This window comes from Sinocyclocheilus rhinocerous, unplaced genomic scaffold (assembly GCF_001515625.1).
Source record: "Sinocyclocheilus rhinocerous isolate Xijiao unplaced genomic scaffold, SAMN03320098_v1.1 scaffold1724, whole genome shotgun sequence".
Taxonomy (NCBI): domain Eukaryota; kingdom Metazoa; phylum Chordata; class Actinopteri; order Cypriniformes; family Cyprinidae; genus Sinocyclocheilus; species Sinocyclocheilus rhinocerous.
The window spans coordinates 124,590-139,367 of record NW_015626034.1 but is presented as its reverse complement, the minus strand read 5'-3'; the positions used below and the strand labels follow the sequence as shown (position 1 = coordinate 139,367).

Sequence of the window (14,778 nt, the reverse complement as noted above, 5' to 3'; positions counted from 1 at the left end):
AAGTAACGAGGGAGGAAATGAAGGAATTAATCAACATAACGAGGAAACAAGGGAAACACAGGTGGAATCAAATTAACATAATGAGGACAGGAACAGTAAGATCAAAAATGGGCATATGAGGGAGGGAAACACAAGACACAGGAACACAAGACTGACAATATATATATATATATATATATACAGTATATCAAGTCCTATAAGAATCACATTGGAATGGTTCAAAATTATGATAGAAATTCTAATTACAACAATTTCCTTATTGGAATCCTTTAGGATTTTTTGACAACTCTAATGAAGTGAATATTAGGTCTGAATATAGTCTAGAAGTTTTGTATGAATGTAGTGGATCTCAGAACAGCATATGGACATGTATGCACAGTGTAAACAGAACTCTTGAACTGCAGGACTGCATTATGGGAAAAATCAGTCTTCAGCTAAAACTGCTTATTGATAAAACTGTGTTAAAGGCCTAGTCTATCTTACTATTCCAAAGGCTTTTTAACTCTGGAATATATTGTACAATTAGGAAATTAGATTTTATTCCAGGTGCTGAAATGAGTTTCATCTTGTAAGATTTGCAAATTTTATACACAGTCCTCAAGTGCGAAGGAAGCATCGCCACAATAACAACATGAAGATAAATGACCCTTTCCATTCTTAAGGTTGCTTTAAATCACTTTGAACTTTCACCGTTCCAAAGTTCAGCCTAAAAACTGAGTATATTATAGTATGTGTAAATTGACATTATCAAAACAGTGTCAAAGTTTTGTGAATTGCACAAAGGGCAGAGAAAATATTCAAACCAATAGCAAAAATGTTACAGGCTAAACATTGAGCTCTGATTAAACCTTATTGCGTCTGGAAAACTATGACAAAAGTAAAGTACACACTGCATAAACTGTAATACAGAATCACAATGCTCCGGTCACTTGGACGTGTCTCAGATGCTGCTTTACAGAGTTGATTCAGTTAAACAGGACACACAACAACAATATGCATGAATTCAACTTGTTAAAAATTACAAACTGCTCAGGGGAAAGGAAAATGAGGGTTATATGTCTTTTTTCTTTCTTTCTTTCTTTCTTCTTGTTGTAAAGTTGTGTGTGGTGCAACTTGTTCTGCCTCTTTAAAGCAAAATAATAATAAATATATAATTTTGCAAATATTCACTTCTTTGATTAGCTCTAAATAAATGTAATAAAAAAGACCTCTCAATAACTTGTCCATATTTATACAAAGTTATATAGCAGTATTGTATAATTTGTAGTGTTATGTATGTATATAGAATTTTCTGGATTATATGACTGAAATCAAGATGATTAAAATAACATTTCCCTCAAATAAACATGATAAATAATCAAGTATCACAATACATTTTGAAATAGAATTTGTCAAGGTAAATTAACCTCAGTTCATGTCACACAAATGCTTAAGAAATGAGTGTTATAGATTCACAGCACTGGTGTTCTTTTGGTGAGTCTGAAGAACCATATTTCTTTGTCTACCCTGAGATGTGGTTTTCCTTAACCTTCAGAAGTTGTCTTTGTCCTTTTATGTCACACTGGGTCTTGATTATGTCACATATAATCGCATTATCTGAGCAGCAGCAGCAGTCTCCAGAGCTGAAACACACACACACACACACACACACACACACACACACATACACAGCCAATGCAGTAGCTTAATTTTCTTATCAGCTACCATGAGCTCAAACACAGTAAGGTCAGGAATTACGGTTACAGTTTCAGCAGTTCATTCAAATTACATATATCTCCTGTCTAACAAATACAATCATTGTTCAGTATTAACATGCCGCAGTGTTAATGCAAACTAGTATAATGCAACCCAAGGCTAAATCAACCTAAATATGGTTTGTTTTCTTGCATGGAAAAATGGGGTGTTTTTGAAGGACAGGATTTTAAAAGTAACAGAAAGGAGCAACAGCCGTAGGTGACAGCTAGATTCTCAACTATTTTCCAGTCTAACCATATGAGCTGTGGACCAACAGGCAGCACTGAAACCAGAAGCACTGCGACCAGGTGTTTCATTCCCAGGCAGTGCAATAACCTTGACATTAGTAACGAGTTGCCTAAACTTCTCATGAATCACCAATGAGCTACATTTACAACTGCACACTTGCTTAGAAAGAATGCAATAACAGGAAAAAAAATCAATAGCTTGATTTTTAAATAAATGTACATTTTTAATTACGTAAAATGTAAAAATTACTATGTAATTCCAGATATTTAATTTAATTCAAGTCGTATTTACTTATAGAGCTTTTTTTTAACAATACAGATTGTGTCAAAGCAGTAATGAACAGTAATAACAGTGTTAATGTTGTAGAATTCATCAAAACAAATTCAATTTAAGCTGTATAGCAGCTCAGCAGAAGATAATAAACCATTTCAATGTGGTGATGTCATTGACCCATGAAAATTTCCTGCTTGTCGTCAAACTATTTCGAAATGGTAACCGGAGGTGATTTAGTTCTAACCAACATCAACACAGCTGTCATAACATAGCTGGGTTTTTTTCTTTTATCAAAAGGTGGACGTTTTTGGTCACGGCAATTCATACATATTTTATGAGGTGGCTAATTCGTACGAATTCGTACAACCTCACTCGTAGGCTACAAATTCATAAAGTTTTTGCTAAATCGTACTTATTGTACAAATGACCTACACCTAACCCCGCCCCTAAACCTATCCGTATAGACAAATCATACAAAATCGTACGAGTGAGGTTATACAAATTCATACGAATTAGCCACCTCGTAAAACACGTACGAATTGGTCATGAGATAGCATTGGAAATTTAAATATAAAAGCGGAAACGCATTAGGACTGTTGCGTTAGATTGTTATTGTTTAGATCCCTCAAAATAGTCTATAGTGTCATTATTCAGCTCAAGTCAGTTCAGTGTTGATTCAGTTTAGTTCAATAACTGTCAAACTTGCAAAGTTCATCAATTATGAAACAAGTTAATTTCAGCCGTAAGCAGCTCTACAGAAGGCTATAGTGTCATTATTCTGTTCAAGTCAGCTCAATGTTGATTTAATGTAGTTTAATATCAGTGTTGATGTTACAAAGCTTGTGTCAGTATCCAGTTAAAATTTTGGTCTTTTGCGATAATGTCAGTGCAAGTTGAATAATAAGTTGAATATGAATGTCTTTAACTAGTGCTGTCAAAAGATTAATCGCGATTAATCATTTGACAGCACTACTTTTAACATATTTATCCAATCACTAATTTATTTATTTATAAATAAAATTTAAATACTCTGTATTTATAATTAGTCAAAGTTTAAAATTTTTACTATATACTGTAATCGAAGTGTTATTCCCTTAATTTAATGACTGAAGTGATACAGTCTAAATGTGCTAAGCTCAGCTCTACAAAAAACTGTTGTTGAACTTTTAGAAGATACTCTGTGCAAGGACTCTTTACACAAAAGAGGGTTCAAAAGAAATACAAAGACCTTTCAGACAAGAACCAAAACAAGAGTGCATCTGTCAGGTGTTGCTAGCCAAACGCCAGCAGCCTTGAAGGGAGTAGACCGGAATGCAGGGGCACTATCTCGCCACAGAAGTAGAAAAAGCCAAGCCAAGTTTTCTTATTTTCTTTTCTCTTAGGGTGAGAGAATTGGTAGAGTAGAAATCAATATTCCAGAGTCCATCCTTTTTTTGCCTCTACTTTTTTGTGGACCTATGTGAAACTTGCAGAGTGACCCCTGACAGAAGTTAATGGCTAACTGTGTTATCTCTCTTTACAGCCCGGGGTTGAACCCCAAATCAATAGATGATGCACAAATATTCCAGCACTCAGCATTGTCCGTGCTCTCACCACATTTTAGATCGTAAAATATTGCTATGTTAAAGAAGTTCTGCTATGTTTATGCTTTCATTACCATTTCACTTTTACATAAATGTTCTTTTTTCCTCTTTAATTTAATACAGAAAAAATGCATGCATTCAGGGAAAATATATATATGTATTTTTTACTAAATAAAATAAAATAAATAGGAAATAAAAAATAGGAAAAATGCCTTTGCAAATTAAATCCTTAAAACAAATCAAACCATTTGGGACTGGGTATTCCAACCCCAATCCATAAATACCTAAATCTGTGAGATGTCACAACGGCTTTAAGCATTTGCCAGTGCACAGAGCTTGTGACTGATGCTAAATATATCGTATTGAGTCACTACTATCGCAGCTTATCACTGTCTAAAGTATCGTCTACGTGATTACAGCATGTACACCGAGTCGAAAAAAATGGAGGAGAGTTGAGAGGAAGTTTTGATGAATGACATGCTGTTCGGTGAACAAACAAGTATCGTCTCCAATCTAGAAATCAAAAGTACTTCCACCAGTTTACTACCCAGCCAAAGGTTGAGCTCAAGGAGCTTTTATAGAATTATTAAGTAAGCAATTATGATAACCCGGCGTTTTAAAGATAATAGAATGATAAGATTCTGCTGGAGGCGCATTATCGCTCACCCCCTCGCGTCAGAAGTCAATATGTTTTTCTTGTTTTGCTCTTGTTTTCCCCTTTTTCTTCAATCAAATCAGTGAATGTTATGTCTGCTGGGCAAATGTGTCTTTATTTGTGGCGATCACCAGAAGCTCATGTGGACCACAATGGAAGTGAGGGAGGGTTAGCATGACCCTGCTAAGTTAGTGGTGTTTTTTTATCAAAGCTCATAAACCTTGAATGACTATATATTGATAAAGACTGTTTAAAGTGTCATTGGAACGATAACATTTGCACTGTAAATGTGGCCCGGAGGCTCCAGCTCCAGTCGAGGCCCATTGATAAGCACACTGGCTCGATTCCTCACGGCATCCCCGGCGACAACAATATCCAAACTTCTACTCCAGTTCATTTGCGGAGTTCAGATTCTGCCATTGTTCGAGATGCTCAGTGTGCAAAGGTATTTCCATGATAAAAACACTAGTACACTCAAATGCTTTTTTTTTTTTTTTGAGATTGCACAGAATATATTTTTATAGTGGAAAGCAATTTTTTTATTATTATTAAAAAAAAAAAAATTACTGGCATAAAAACTGGCGCCAATATTTTTGGGGGATGAGAATTGGTAGTGCTTTTATTATTATTATTATTATTATTATTATTATTTCCTTTATTTAACCAGGAAAATATCCCATTGAGATACAACATCTCTTCTTCCAGGGAGTCCTGGTCAAGACGGCACCAACAACCTTAACATTTAAACATTAATGTTTGCATTTATAATTTATAAAGTGTTATTCATTAAAATATAGCACCAAAAGTAATCAAATAAAACTAAACAAAATAAAATAATACATTTTGTGTGCATGCACATTGTGGGTGTGGGGAGTGACCTTTTTTTGGCAAACAAATACCTATGAGACAGTGAAAAATTCATATGAAAAATATGCAAATAGTTGAGCAGTATTAATTCATAACTATTCTGGTTTGCTTTGTGGTGAGTCATATTCCATAGAAAACAAATAAGTATGTATTCTACTCCCGCTGACCTCAGAAGTGGGTAGAATTTATGAATGTGTGCGTGTAGGCTACGCTACTTCACCTCGCCTCCCTCAACAGCTCACTGCTATTGAATCTGTGACAGCCAAAATGAAACCTTTAGATGAAATAGTAACAAAAATGAGGTCAATATAAACAGCTTCAACTTTTACATGAATAATACCAAGCAATTTTACATTCTCGATTTTTTTTCATGAGGTAAAATAAAGTGAGCCTTATCTAAAAAGGTTCAAAAAGAGAGAAAAGAATGTAATTTAATTTTCTTTATTTACTTATATAATTACAATAAAAAAAGAAATTGCAGTTTGGCTTTTACCTAAAAAGACGCTAAATAGTTATGTAATAAAATATGGTAATATTATGTTGGCATAAACACACACACACACACACACACACACACATAAAACCAAATAAAGTACTTGGTTGAAGATAGCAAGCACAGTATGAAAATGCAAAAAAAACCCCAAAAAAACCAGCAAAACAGTAATGTACTAATGCATTTAAAACATAAAATCAAGCCAATTGCTTGGGTAAAAATAGCGAGCTTTGCATCAAAATGCAATACAATGCAGTATGTTAACAAAACATACAATTTCAAAGGAATTCTGGACAAATTTAAGAGAAGCGTCCTTCCTGAAACTGGCACGAGTGCATCAGTTAAAGGTGTTTGTGCATGTGGGTGCAAGCGGGGCGCTTGCGAAATCCAGTGATCAAACTGTGAATGGGGAACAGGTCAGCAGTACTACTATACAGCTTGTTTATTCAGCCTATCTTTTTGACTGTTTAATCTTTCGGTGCTGCGTGTCTTGAGCAGAGGTGAGGCAGACACATTTGGCCGACCTGTATCTACACAACAAATCGCAGAATCGGAGACCTGAGACAGCGAAGGGAGGAGAAAACATGGCCTCTTTATGACTTAATGGCGAGGGGTTGGGTGGCGTCTCTAGGGTCCGAACTCCAAAGCCCTGTGGCCTACGCTCTCAGCACACCCAGAAGAGCCTGTCCAGACCTAACGGCCTTTGCCCGTGCCTGTCATTAACGCCAGGCCATAAATATCCCCCCGCTGCCATGAGCGAGGTGACGTGTGAGGACCTTCAGACACAAGGATCAATGTCTTGCAACAAACAGGCACCAAACGCTGCCTGAAGCAGGTGTGGCTCCTGGAACGTGTTCTCAGGTATTCATTTGTTGGTAGCTGATGTGATGTATTGGTTCATTCAGTGTGAATAAAGATCTTTTTTATAAACGTTTTTGTCTCTTTTTTTTTTTTTTGTCTGTCAAGAATTTAATGTTTATATGCATCCAAAAGTAGAAAAAAGGAAATAAATATAAATTAAATAACATATCATATATATCAGATCTTTTCCTGGATAATTTGTATGTCTTTAAGAGAAAAAAATAGCCATATTTCTATGTGCCTATATTATTAACAATTCTAATTTCTACATACAAAATGCTGCCTAAAAAAGGGTTTCATCTGAAACTTTGACATGTTTTCAAGTAGATTATTAGCTGATGTATTGGTTCATTCAGTCCAAACAAGGATCTTTTTATAATTTATTATTTTTTATAATTTTTTGTTGTTGTTGTCAAGAATCCAACGTTTTCAAAAATGTAAAATAAATAAATAAATAATTGGGTAATTAGTCATTTTTCTGTCGGCCTATATTATTAACAATTATAATTTCTATATACAAAATACTGCCTGAAGAAGGGTTTCATCTGACCTGTTTTCAGGTAGATTAGTTCATTAGTAACTGATGTATTGGTTCATTCAGTCCAAACATGGATCTTTTAATGATTTATATAATTTTTTTTTTTTGTCGATAATTCAACATTTTCAAAAATGTGAAACAAACAAATACATTTTAGTCCTATTGCTATGGACCTATATTATGAATTATTATACTTTCTGTATATAGGAATTATAATACTACCATTCAAAATCAGCAAGATTTTTTATTTAATAAATAAATATTTTTACTATAATAAGGATAATAAAGATAAATACTGCTCTTTCTATTCATCAAAGAAATACATATCAGTATTAAATATTATCTCACATATAACTGATAATAAGCAATGCTTCTTGAGCACCAAATGAGCATATTAGGTAGATGGGACAACGCATTCTCCAAGTCATCAAACCAAACGTTAGACAGAGTCAGACTCTTTAAGCAGTGGCTCTAACATGTGGCGAGAGCCGGCACTGCCACCTTGTGGTGGTTTCTGACACTTTCACTTCAGGATCACAATCAATCACTCGGACACTTCTCTCTGTAACAGCTGTCTATAGCAGTGGTGTGATCTCTGTAAAGATCCCCCCTGAAGCCGTTAGTCATCTATCTGGCTCTCGTAGCCCACAGTCTGGTGTCAGTCACCCTCAGCGGGAGACTCCGTCTGTGTCTGATACCCGAGGAGAGAGTGACGGGCACCAGCGTTTCACTCTGTCACAAACTGAAGGCCTGGTAACCGCTGAGAAGATAATTGCTTCCTAAATCTCCTAATCTACAGCACTGTCTCTGCTAACACACAACACTGCAATGTAGCGGAGAGTTGTGGGGGGGGGAAAAATGTGCCGACCCCCTTAATCTTGGAAACTGTGCACACAATACTCATATATTCAGAACAGGGAAATTATATACAATGAGACGCATATGATAAAACTGGGAAATACTGTTGTTTTTTTTTTATTCAGTTTATCAAAGTCTAACAACAGGTTGGTGGATTGATCCACACTACTAACTGATAATAAGCAATGCTTCTTGAGCACCAAATGAGCATATTAGGTAGATGGGACAACGCATTCTCCAAGTCATCAAACCAAACGTTAGACAGAGTCAGACTCTTTAAGCAGTGGCTCTAACATGTGGCGAGAGCCGGCACTGCCACCTTGTGGTGGTTTCTGACACTTTCACTTCAGGATCACAATCAATCACTCGGACACTTCTCTCTGTAACAGCTGTCTATAGCAGTGGTGTGATCTCTGTAAAGATCCCCCCTGAAGCCGTTAGTCATCTATCTGGCTCTCGTAGCCCACAGTCTGGTGTCAGTCACCCTCAGCGGGAGACTCCGTCTGTGTCTGATACCCGAGGAGAGAGTGACGGGCACCAGCGTTTCACTCTGTCACAAACTGAAGGCCTGGTAACCGCTGAGAAGATAATTGCTTCCTAAATCTCCTAATCTACAGCACTGTCTCTGCTAACACACAACACTGCAATGTAGCGGAGAGTTGTGGGGGGGGGAAAAATGTGCCGACCCCCTTAATCTTGGAAACTGTGCACACAATACTCATATATTCAGAACAGGGAAATTATATACAGTGAGACGCATATGATAAAACTGGGAAATACTGTTTTTTTTTTTTTTATTCAATTTATCAAAGTCTAACAACAGGTTGGTGGATTGATCCACACTACTGGCTAAAAGTTTAGAATAAGATAGATTTAAAAAAAAAAGTCACTCATGCTCACTAAAGCTGCATTTATTTGATCAAAAATACAGTAAAAACATGCAGTAATATTATTTCAAAGAACATTTTTCTATTTTAATAAAATTTAAAAAATGTAATTTATTTACATGACGGCAAAGCTAAATTGTAACCATTACGCCAGTCTTCAGTGTCACATGATCTTCATTCTAATTGTTTTAGAATTTTTTATTGCCAATAATGGACATAGTTTTTGCTGCGTAATATTTTTGTCGTGATACATTACAAAATCATGATACATTAATTCCAAATTTTGGAGTAAGAACAAACTAGGAAAAATAAATTCATATATATATACAGTATTTTTTCAGCAAGGACGCATGATCAAAAGTGGCAGAAAAGACAATGTTTTATAATGTTACGAAAAATTTCTATTTACAGAAAATGCTGTTCATTGAGCTTTCTATTCATTAATGAATCCTGAAATATTAAAATATTAATAAGCATTATTATTGATCACCAAATCAGCATATTAGAATGATTTCTGAAAGATACTGCATAAACAGCAAGAAAATAAATCTCAATAAGTCATCAGTCATATTTCATATTTGACTAATCTGGAGTAGCCTAATTGCAGAGGTGCTGGTTCGTTCAGTGAAAAGAAATAATCTTTTTATAAAGCTCAATTAAATTTATTTATTTATTTTTTACATTTGGCTATGTTATTATTTATTTTGATTTTAATGAAGGAATTATGCTACTATTCAAAAGTTCAGTATTCCCCCCCCAATGAAACTAATATTTTACTCCGCAAAGAACTGATCAAAAGTGACAGTGAAGACAATTATAATTCTATTACAAATAATTTGCTGTTCCTTTGAACTTCATATTTATCAAAGAACCCTGAAAAAAAGTACTGTAGTTTCCATAAAAACGTTTAGTTGCATAAGAGCTTTCAACATGGATAAGAATAAGAAATGTTTCTGCGGGATCATGTTACATTGAAGACTGGAGTAATGGCTACTGAAAATCACACTTTAATAAATATTAAAAAATAATAATAATAAAAAAAATAATTGTTATATTTTACTATTACTATTTTTCTGTATTTTTGATCAGAAAAGGGAGCCTTGGTGAGCATAAGAGATGTAGGCTATTTAAATCGTACTTTATTAATTTTACTGACCCCAAACTTTTGAACGGTAGTTTATGATAGTCAGATTAAATTCCGCCTCAGAGGTGTCAATACAATTCCACATCCCAAACAAAACTGACACTGTTCTGTGATGCAATGACCACAGGCTTGACAGATGGACAGCTGAATGTCAGCAGATCCCACCGAGGCCCATTTCTCTAATCAGCCCCATTAAACTCTTTTCTCAGCCCAAAAAACGCTTGGATGACTTGTTCGCTGACGCAGCACAGCTCAAAACACACTTGTGCGGCATGGGGGACATTAACAGGAAGATGAGAGCCAAGAATGAAATTTCAGATGTTACAAATCACCATTAACGCACTCTGCCAGAATCAAGGATCCGCAGGTTTTTGGAAGAAACATAGGAGCTAGCTGAGTGCTTTATGGCTCTTCCCCAAGTAAGAGGCCGCTCCGTCATCAGAAGACGAGAAGTCGTGGATATGAATGAATCGGTCGATACACAGGATGTAAAAGCTCTCAGTAACGACCACATCAAGTCTCAAGAGATAAATCGTACTTTATTAATTTTACTGACCCCAAACTTTTGAACGGTAGATTATGAAAGTCAGATTAAATTCAGCCTCAGAGGTGTCAATACAATTCCACATCCCAAACAAAACAGACACTGTTCTGTGATGCAATGACCACAGGCTTGACAGATGGACAGCTGAATGTCAGCAGATCCCACCGAGGCCCATTTCTCTAATCAGCCCCATTAAACTCTTTTCTCAGCCCAAAAAACGCTTGGATGACTTGTTCGCTGACGCAGCACAGCTCAAAACACACTTGTGCGGCATGGGGGACATTAACAGGAAGATGAGAGCCAAGAATGAAATTTCAGATGTTACAAATCACCATTAACGCACTCTGCCAGAATCAAGGATCCGCAGGTTTTTGGAAGAAACATAGGAGCTAGCTGAGTGCTTTATGGCTCTTCCCCAAGTAAGAGGCCGCTCCGTCATCAGAAGACGAGAAGTCGTGGATATGAATGAATCGGTCGATACACAGGATGTAAAAGCTCTCAGTAACGACCACATCAAGTCTCAAGAGATGTCGTGCTGCCCTTTTCCATTACATCTTTCTCTCTGGATGAGTTGAGTTTAATCTTCTAATGATTTCAAGCATGACTACACTGGCCCTACACGGATCGTTTTGTCTAATTGGATTATTTCAAACACACAAGACCCTAGTCGACAGACTACCTGCCATTATTCTATTCTGCTGTGAAGGATCGTTTCAGGGAATTGCAATAACATCTAATCAAGAAAACCCAACATTAAGTTCTGGATTGTTCATTCTGATCATCTGAAGTGACTGAGTCTTGAAACAAAAGGCGAAAACGCAGTATCTTTTGTGAAGTACTCTGCTCCGTTTTGTTAGATCTTTATTCGGCAATGCATTTTCAAAGCAAATTGCAATACAGGAAAAAAAAAATTATCTTATGATAAATGTTGTACATCATACATTAAACATTCATTCAACAACAAAAGAAAAAATGTTTCTTAAGCCAGGGCAGTTTTTTGTGTACTGAAAATAAGATACAAAACAGGCTGTTTGAGTAACCACGACAATACAAGTCTACCATTAAGGTATATTAGTGCATCTAGTTTTTAATGTTAAAATGATCACAAAAAGAATAATACTGGAAAAGAAAGACCATAAAAGATACAAATCTTTAAAAGGTAAAGTATGAAACTACTTTTGCTTCCAGTAAAAATGTCTGCTTCGCAGTGTTGAGTCACACTGAAATGAAACCACTGTAGACGTAACTTTAGACCTCCTCCATGATGGGAACGGGCTACAGGAAAAAAAAAAAATTGAAATATATTTTGACAAGCACATAAAGATGTCAAATTGTTCATGAAAGTCTATTTTGATGAACAGTCCTCAACTGCAAATTCTTTTTGGTCAGGCGTTCATGTGGCCTAATTAAAGTAAGTTAAAGCCAATTACAGCTTACAGGTGATATTCCATAGTATATTCCACATCTTTCAGATTTAGAAGAAAAAGGTAAAAATACATAAATTAACTAGTATGGTAAAGATAAACAGCACCTTTTTCCCAAAAAGGTAATGAAATGTTTTCATGTTTTTGGAAGAATGGCACAAGACCAGCAATTTCTATTCAAATCTTTTTTGCATTACATATCTGGCAAGACAATATGGTGCATAAAGTAAAAGTAGGACTGCTGGAGAACAATCCAATAATGATGGTTGTATAGTAAATGAATATCCTTTTAAAGACAACAAGGATCAGTTGCATCTGCATTGATCAGGTGACGAACCGATCATCAACATGGGTGTCACAATAATACTCTATACTGTAGTACAGCAGCAATTCAAGAGAGGAACATGCAATGTTATACTAACAGTACTGCTGTAAAAGGTGAATGTTTTATTTCACTCTTTGAGCACGACAAACTTACTTCTGCCCGTAAATGCAGATGCTTTACATTTACACATTATTTAAAACTGAACGCTACGTCACACAGAATGAGACTTTAAAACGAATTTCCAAAGATTCAGTGGGACAGAGTTCAGTCATGTTCTTCATTTCACCATGCTGTATCATGACTGTAGATACAACTGTTTGCATCAGGATATATGAGCATAATACACTGACATAATAAAAATATGAAACATTAGCAGACCCTGACAGTGTCAGTTCATGTCTTATAGGTGTTGCTGAACTGCTCGTGGCAGAAAAAAAAGTGGGCACTTGCATGAACAAAATGGCAAGATGGAGTAGTTAAGCAAGATTCTTCCTCTTCTTGCGGAACACAATCCAAGAAAACAGAAAACTGAAGTTAACTGAACAAATATCGAGCGTAAAAGATAAAATAAAGATGATGCAACACTGATGACCCTTAGCTTAGCGGATACAGGAAAGGTGCTTATGAGAGCAGCAGCACATTCTGTGGCTGGAAAACAGGGATGTTGACATGGCCCGGCGCTCTAGTAAAGTAGGATGCGACGTTCGATGGCCTTGCGGCAAATGGGGCACTCGCTCATTCTGTCTCCACAGAGCTGACAAGTGCCATGACCGCACATGAAGATCATATTCTTTAGGCGATCCAGACACACGGGGCACATAGTCTGAGTGGAAGGCAAACATGTTACATGATACAATTACTGCTTAAAATTGCATATGCAGAAAACTATTAGAATTAGGGGTTTGAATCTTTGGTTAGACAGTAAATCGATTTGATTCATGATTCATAGGTTTTAGCAAATTCAGAACATTTTAATTCGATAAGTCAGTCTAACAGTATTATTGAAATAAGAGATACCATGGAAATAAAACACTGAATAGCCTTCACTTTAATCAATTAAACAACCACTGATTCTTATTAAAGAGCAATTGATTGCCTTTTGTTTGATTAATGTTAAGAACATACAGTAGGCAGCAGCAGGTATATTAGACTGCCGTCACTTTAAGACCTAATGCACATTTATGTTCACTTAAAGGGATAGTTCACGCAAAAATGAAAATTACCGCATGATTTACTCACCCTCAAACCATCCTAGGTGTATATGACATTCTTCTTTCAGACGAATACAATCGAAGTTATATTAAAAAACATGCTGGCTCTTCAAAGCTTTATAATGGGAGTGGATGGTAGCCCAAAATTTGAAATCCAAAAAATTGAACCAATCCAGTATAAAAGAAGTCCACACGGCTCCGGGGGGTTAATAAAGGCCTTCTGAAGTGACGCGATGCGTTTGTGTAAGAACAATATACATATTTACAACTTTATAAACCTTAATCTCTAGCTTCCACTAACTGTCATACACGCATTCACGAGAGAGTGGCGTCCAGCGGATGACGTAGCACGTAGGCAAAAGCGGTAGTGACGAATGTGGAAGCGCAGAGGAGAGAGCAAAACAAAACACCCGTCACGAATTAGTAGTACAAAACGAGGATTTGTAAAGAAAAATGTCGGAGGATTTCAATATAAGCCAAGAGGACACTGGTTTTCCTTTGCTGTAAACAAAACTTGTTTCTCGTGAGACTAGCATATTCTCACCGGAGTTTACGCAACGCCTACGTCATCCGCTTAACGCAACTCTCTCGTGAACGTGCGTACGACAGTTAGCGGAAGTTAGAGATTAAGGTTTATAAAGTTGTAAATATGGATATTTTTCTTACACAAACGCATCGCTTCACTTCGGGAGGCCTTTATTAACCCCCCGGAGCCGTGTGAACTTCTTTTATAATGGATTGGTTACATTTTTTGGACTTCAAATTTTGGGCTACCATCCACTCCCATTATAAAGCTTGGAAGAGCCAGCATGTTTTTTAATATAACTCCGACTGTATTCGTCTGGAAGAAGAAAGTTGTATACATCTAGGATGGCTTGAGCGTAAGTAAATCATGGGGTAATTTTCATTTTTGGGTGAACTAACCCTTTAAGACATAACCGACTGTGTGAATACTTGTCAACACAGTAATTTGAAAAATTATTCTGAGTTGTGCAAATGACGCTGCACTCGTCTCTATTAATTTGTGCATGTTACTAATGTTCATATATTTTAAAATATTGAATAAAACATTACAAAAATGCGATTCATTCAATTTTTAGCATTTTTAATAATTATTGACCAAAAACGATTA

General features: G+C 36.1%; 1 protein-coding gene across 5 annotated transcripts in view; it reads right to left on the bottom strand.

Moving 5' to 3' along the window:
- Positions 1 to 11,528: 11,528 nt before the first annotated feature.
- mib1 (MIB E3 ubiquitin protein ligase 1) overlaps positions 11,529 to 14,778 on the bottom strand; it is a 67,003-nt gene continuing 63,753 nt past the window's right edge. For all 5 annotated transcript variants that reach the window (XM_016512737.1, XM_016512744.1, XM_016512760.1 and 2 more), the window contains one exon: positions 11,529 to 13,258. In XM_016512737.1, the coding sequence (XP_016368223.1) occupies positions 13,118 to 13,258 (141 nt within the window). In that variant the 3' untranslated portion in view covers positions 11,529 to 13,117. The remainder of the gene's footprint in view (positions 13,259 to 14,778) is intronic.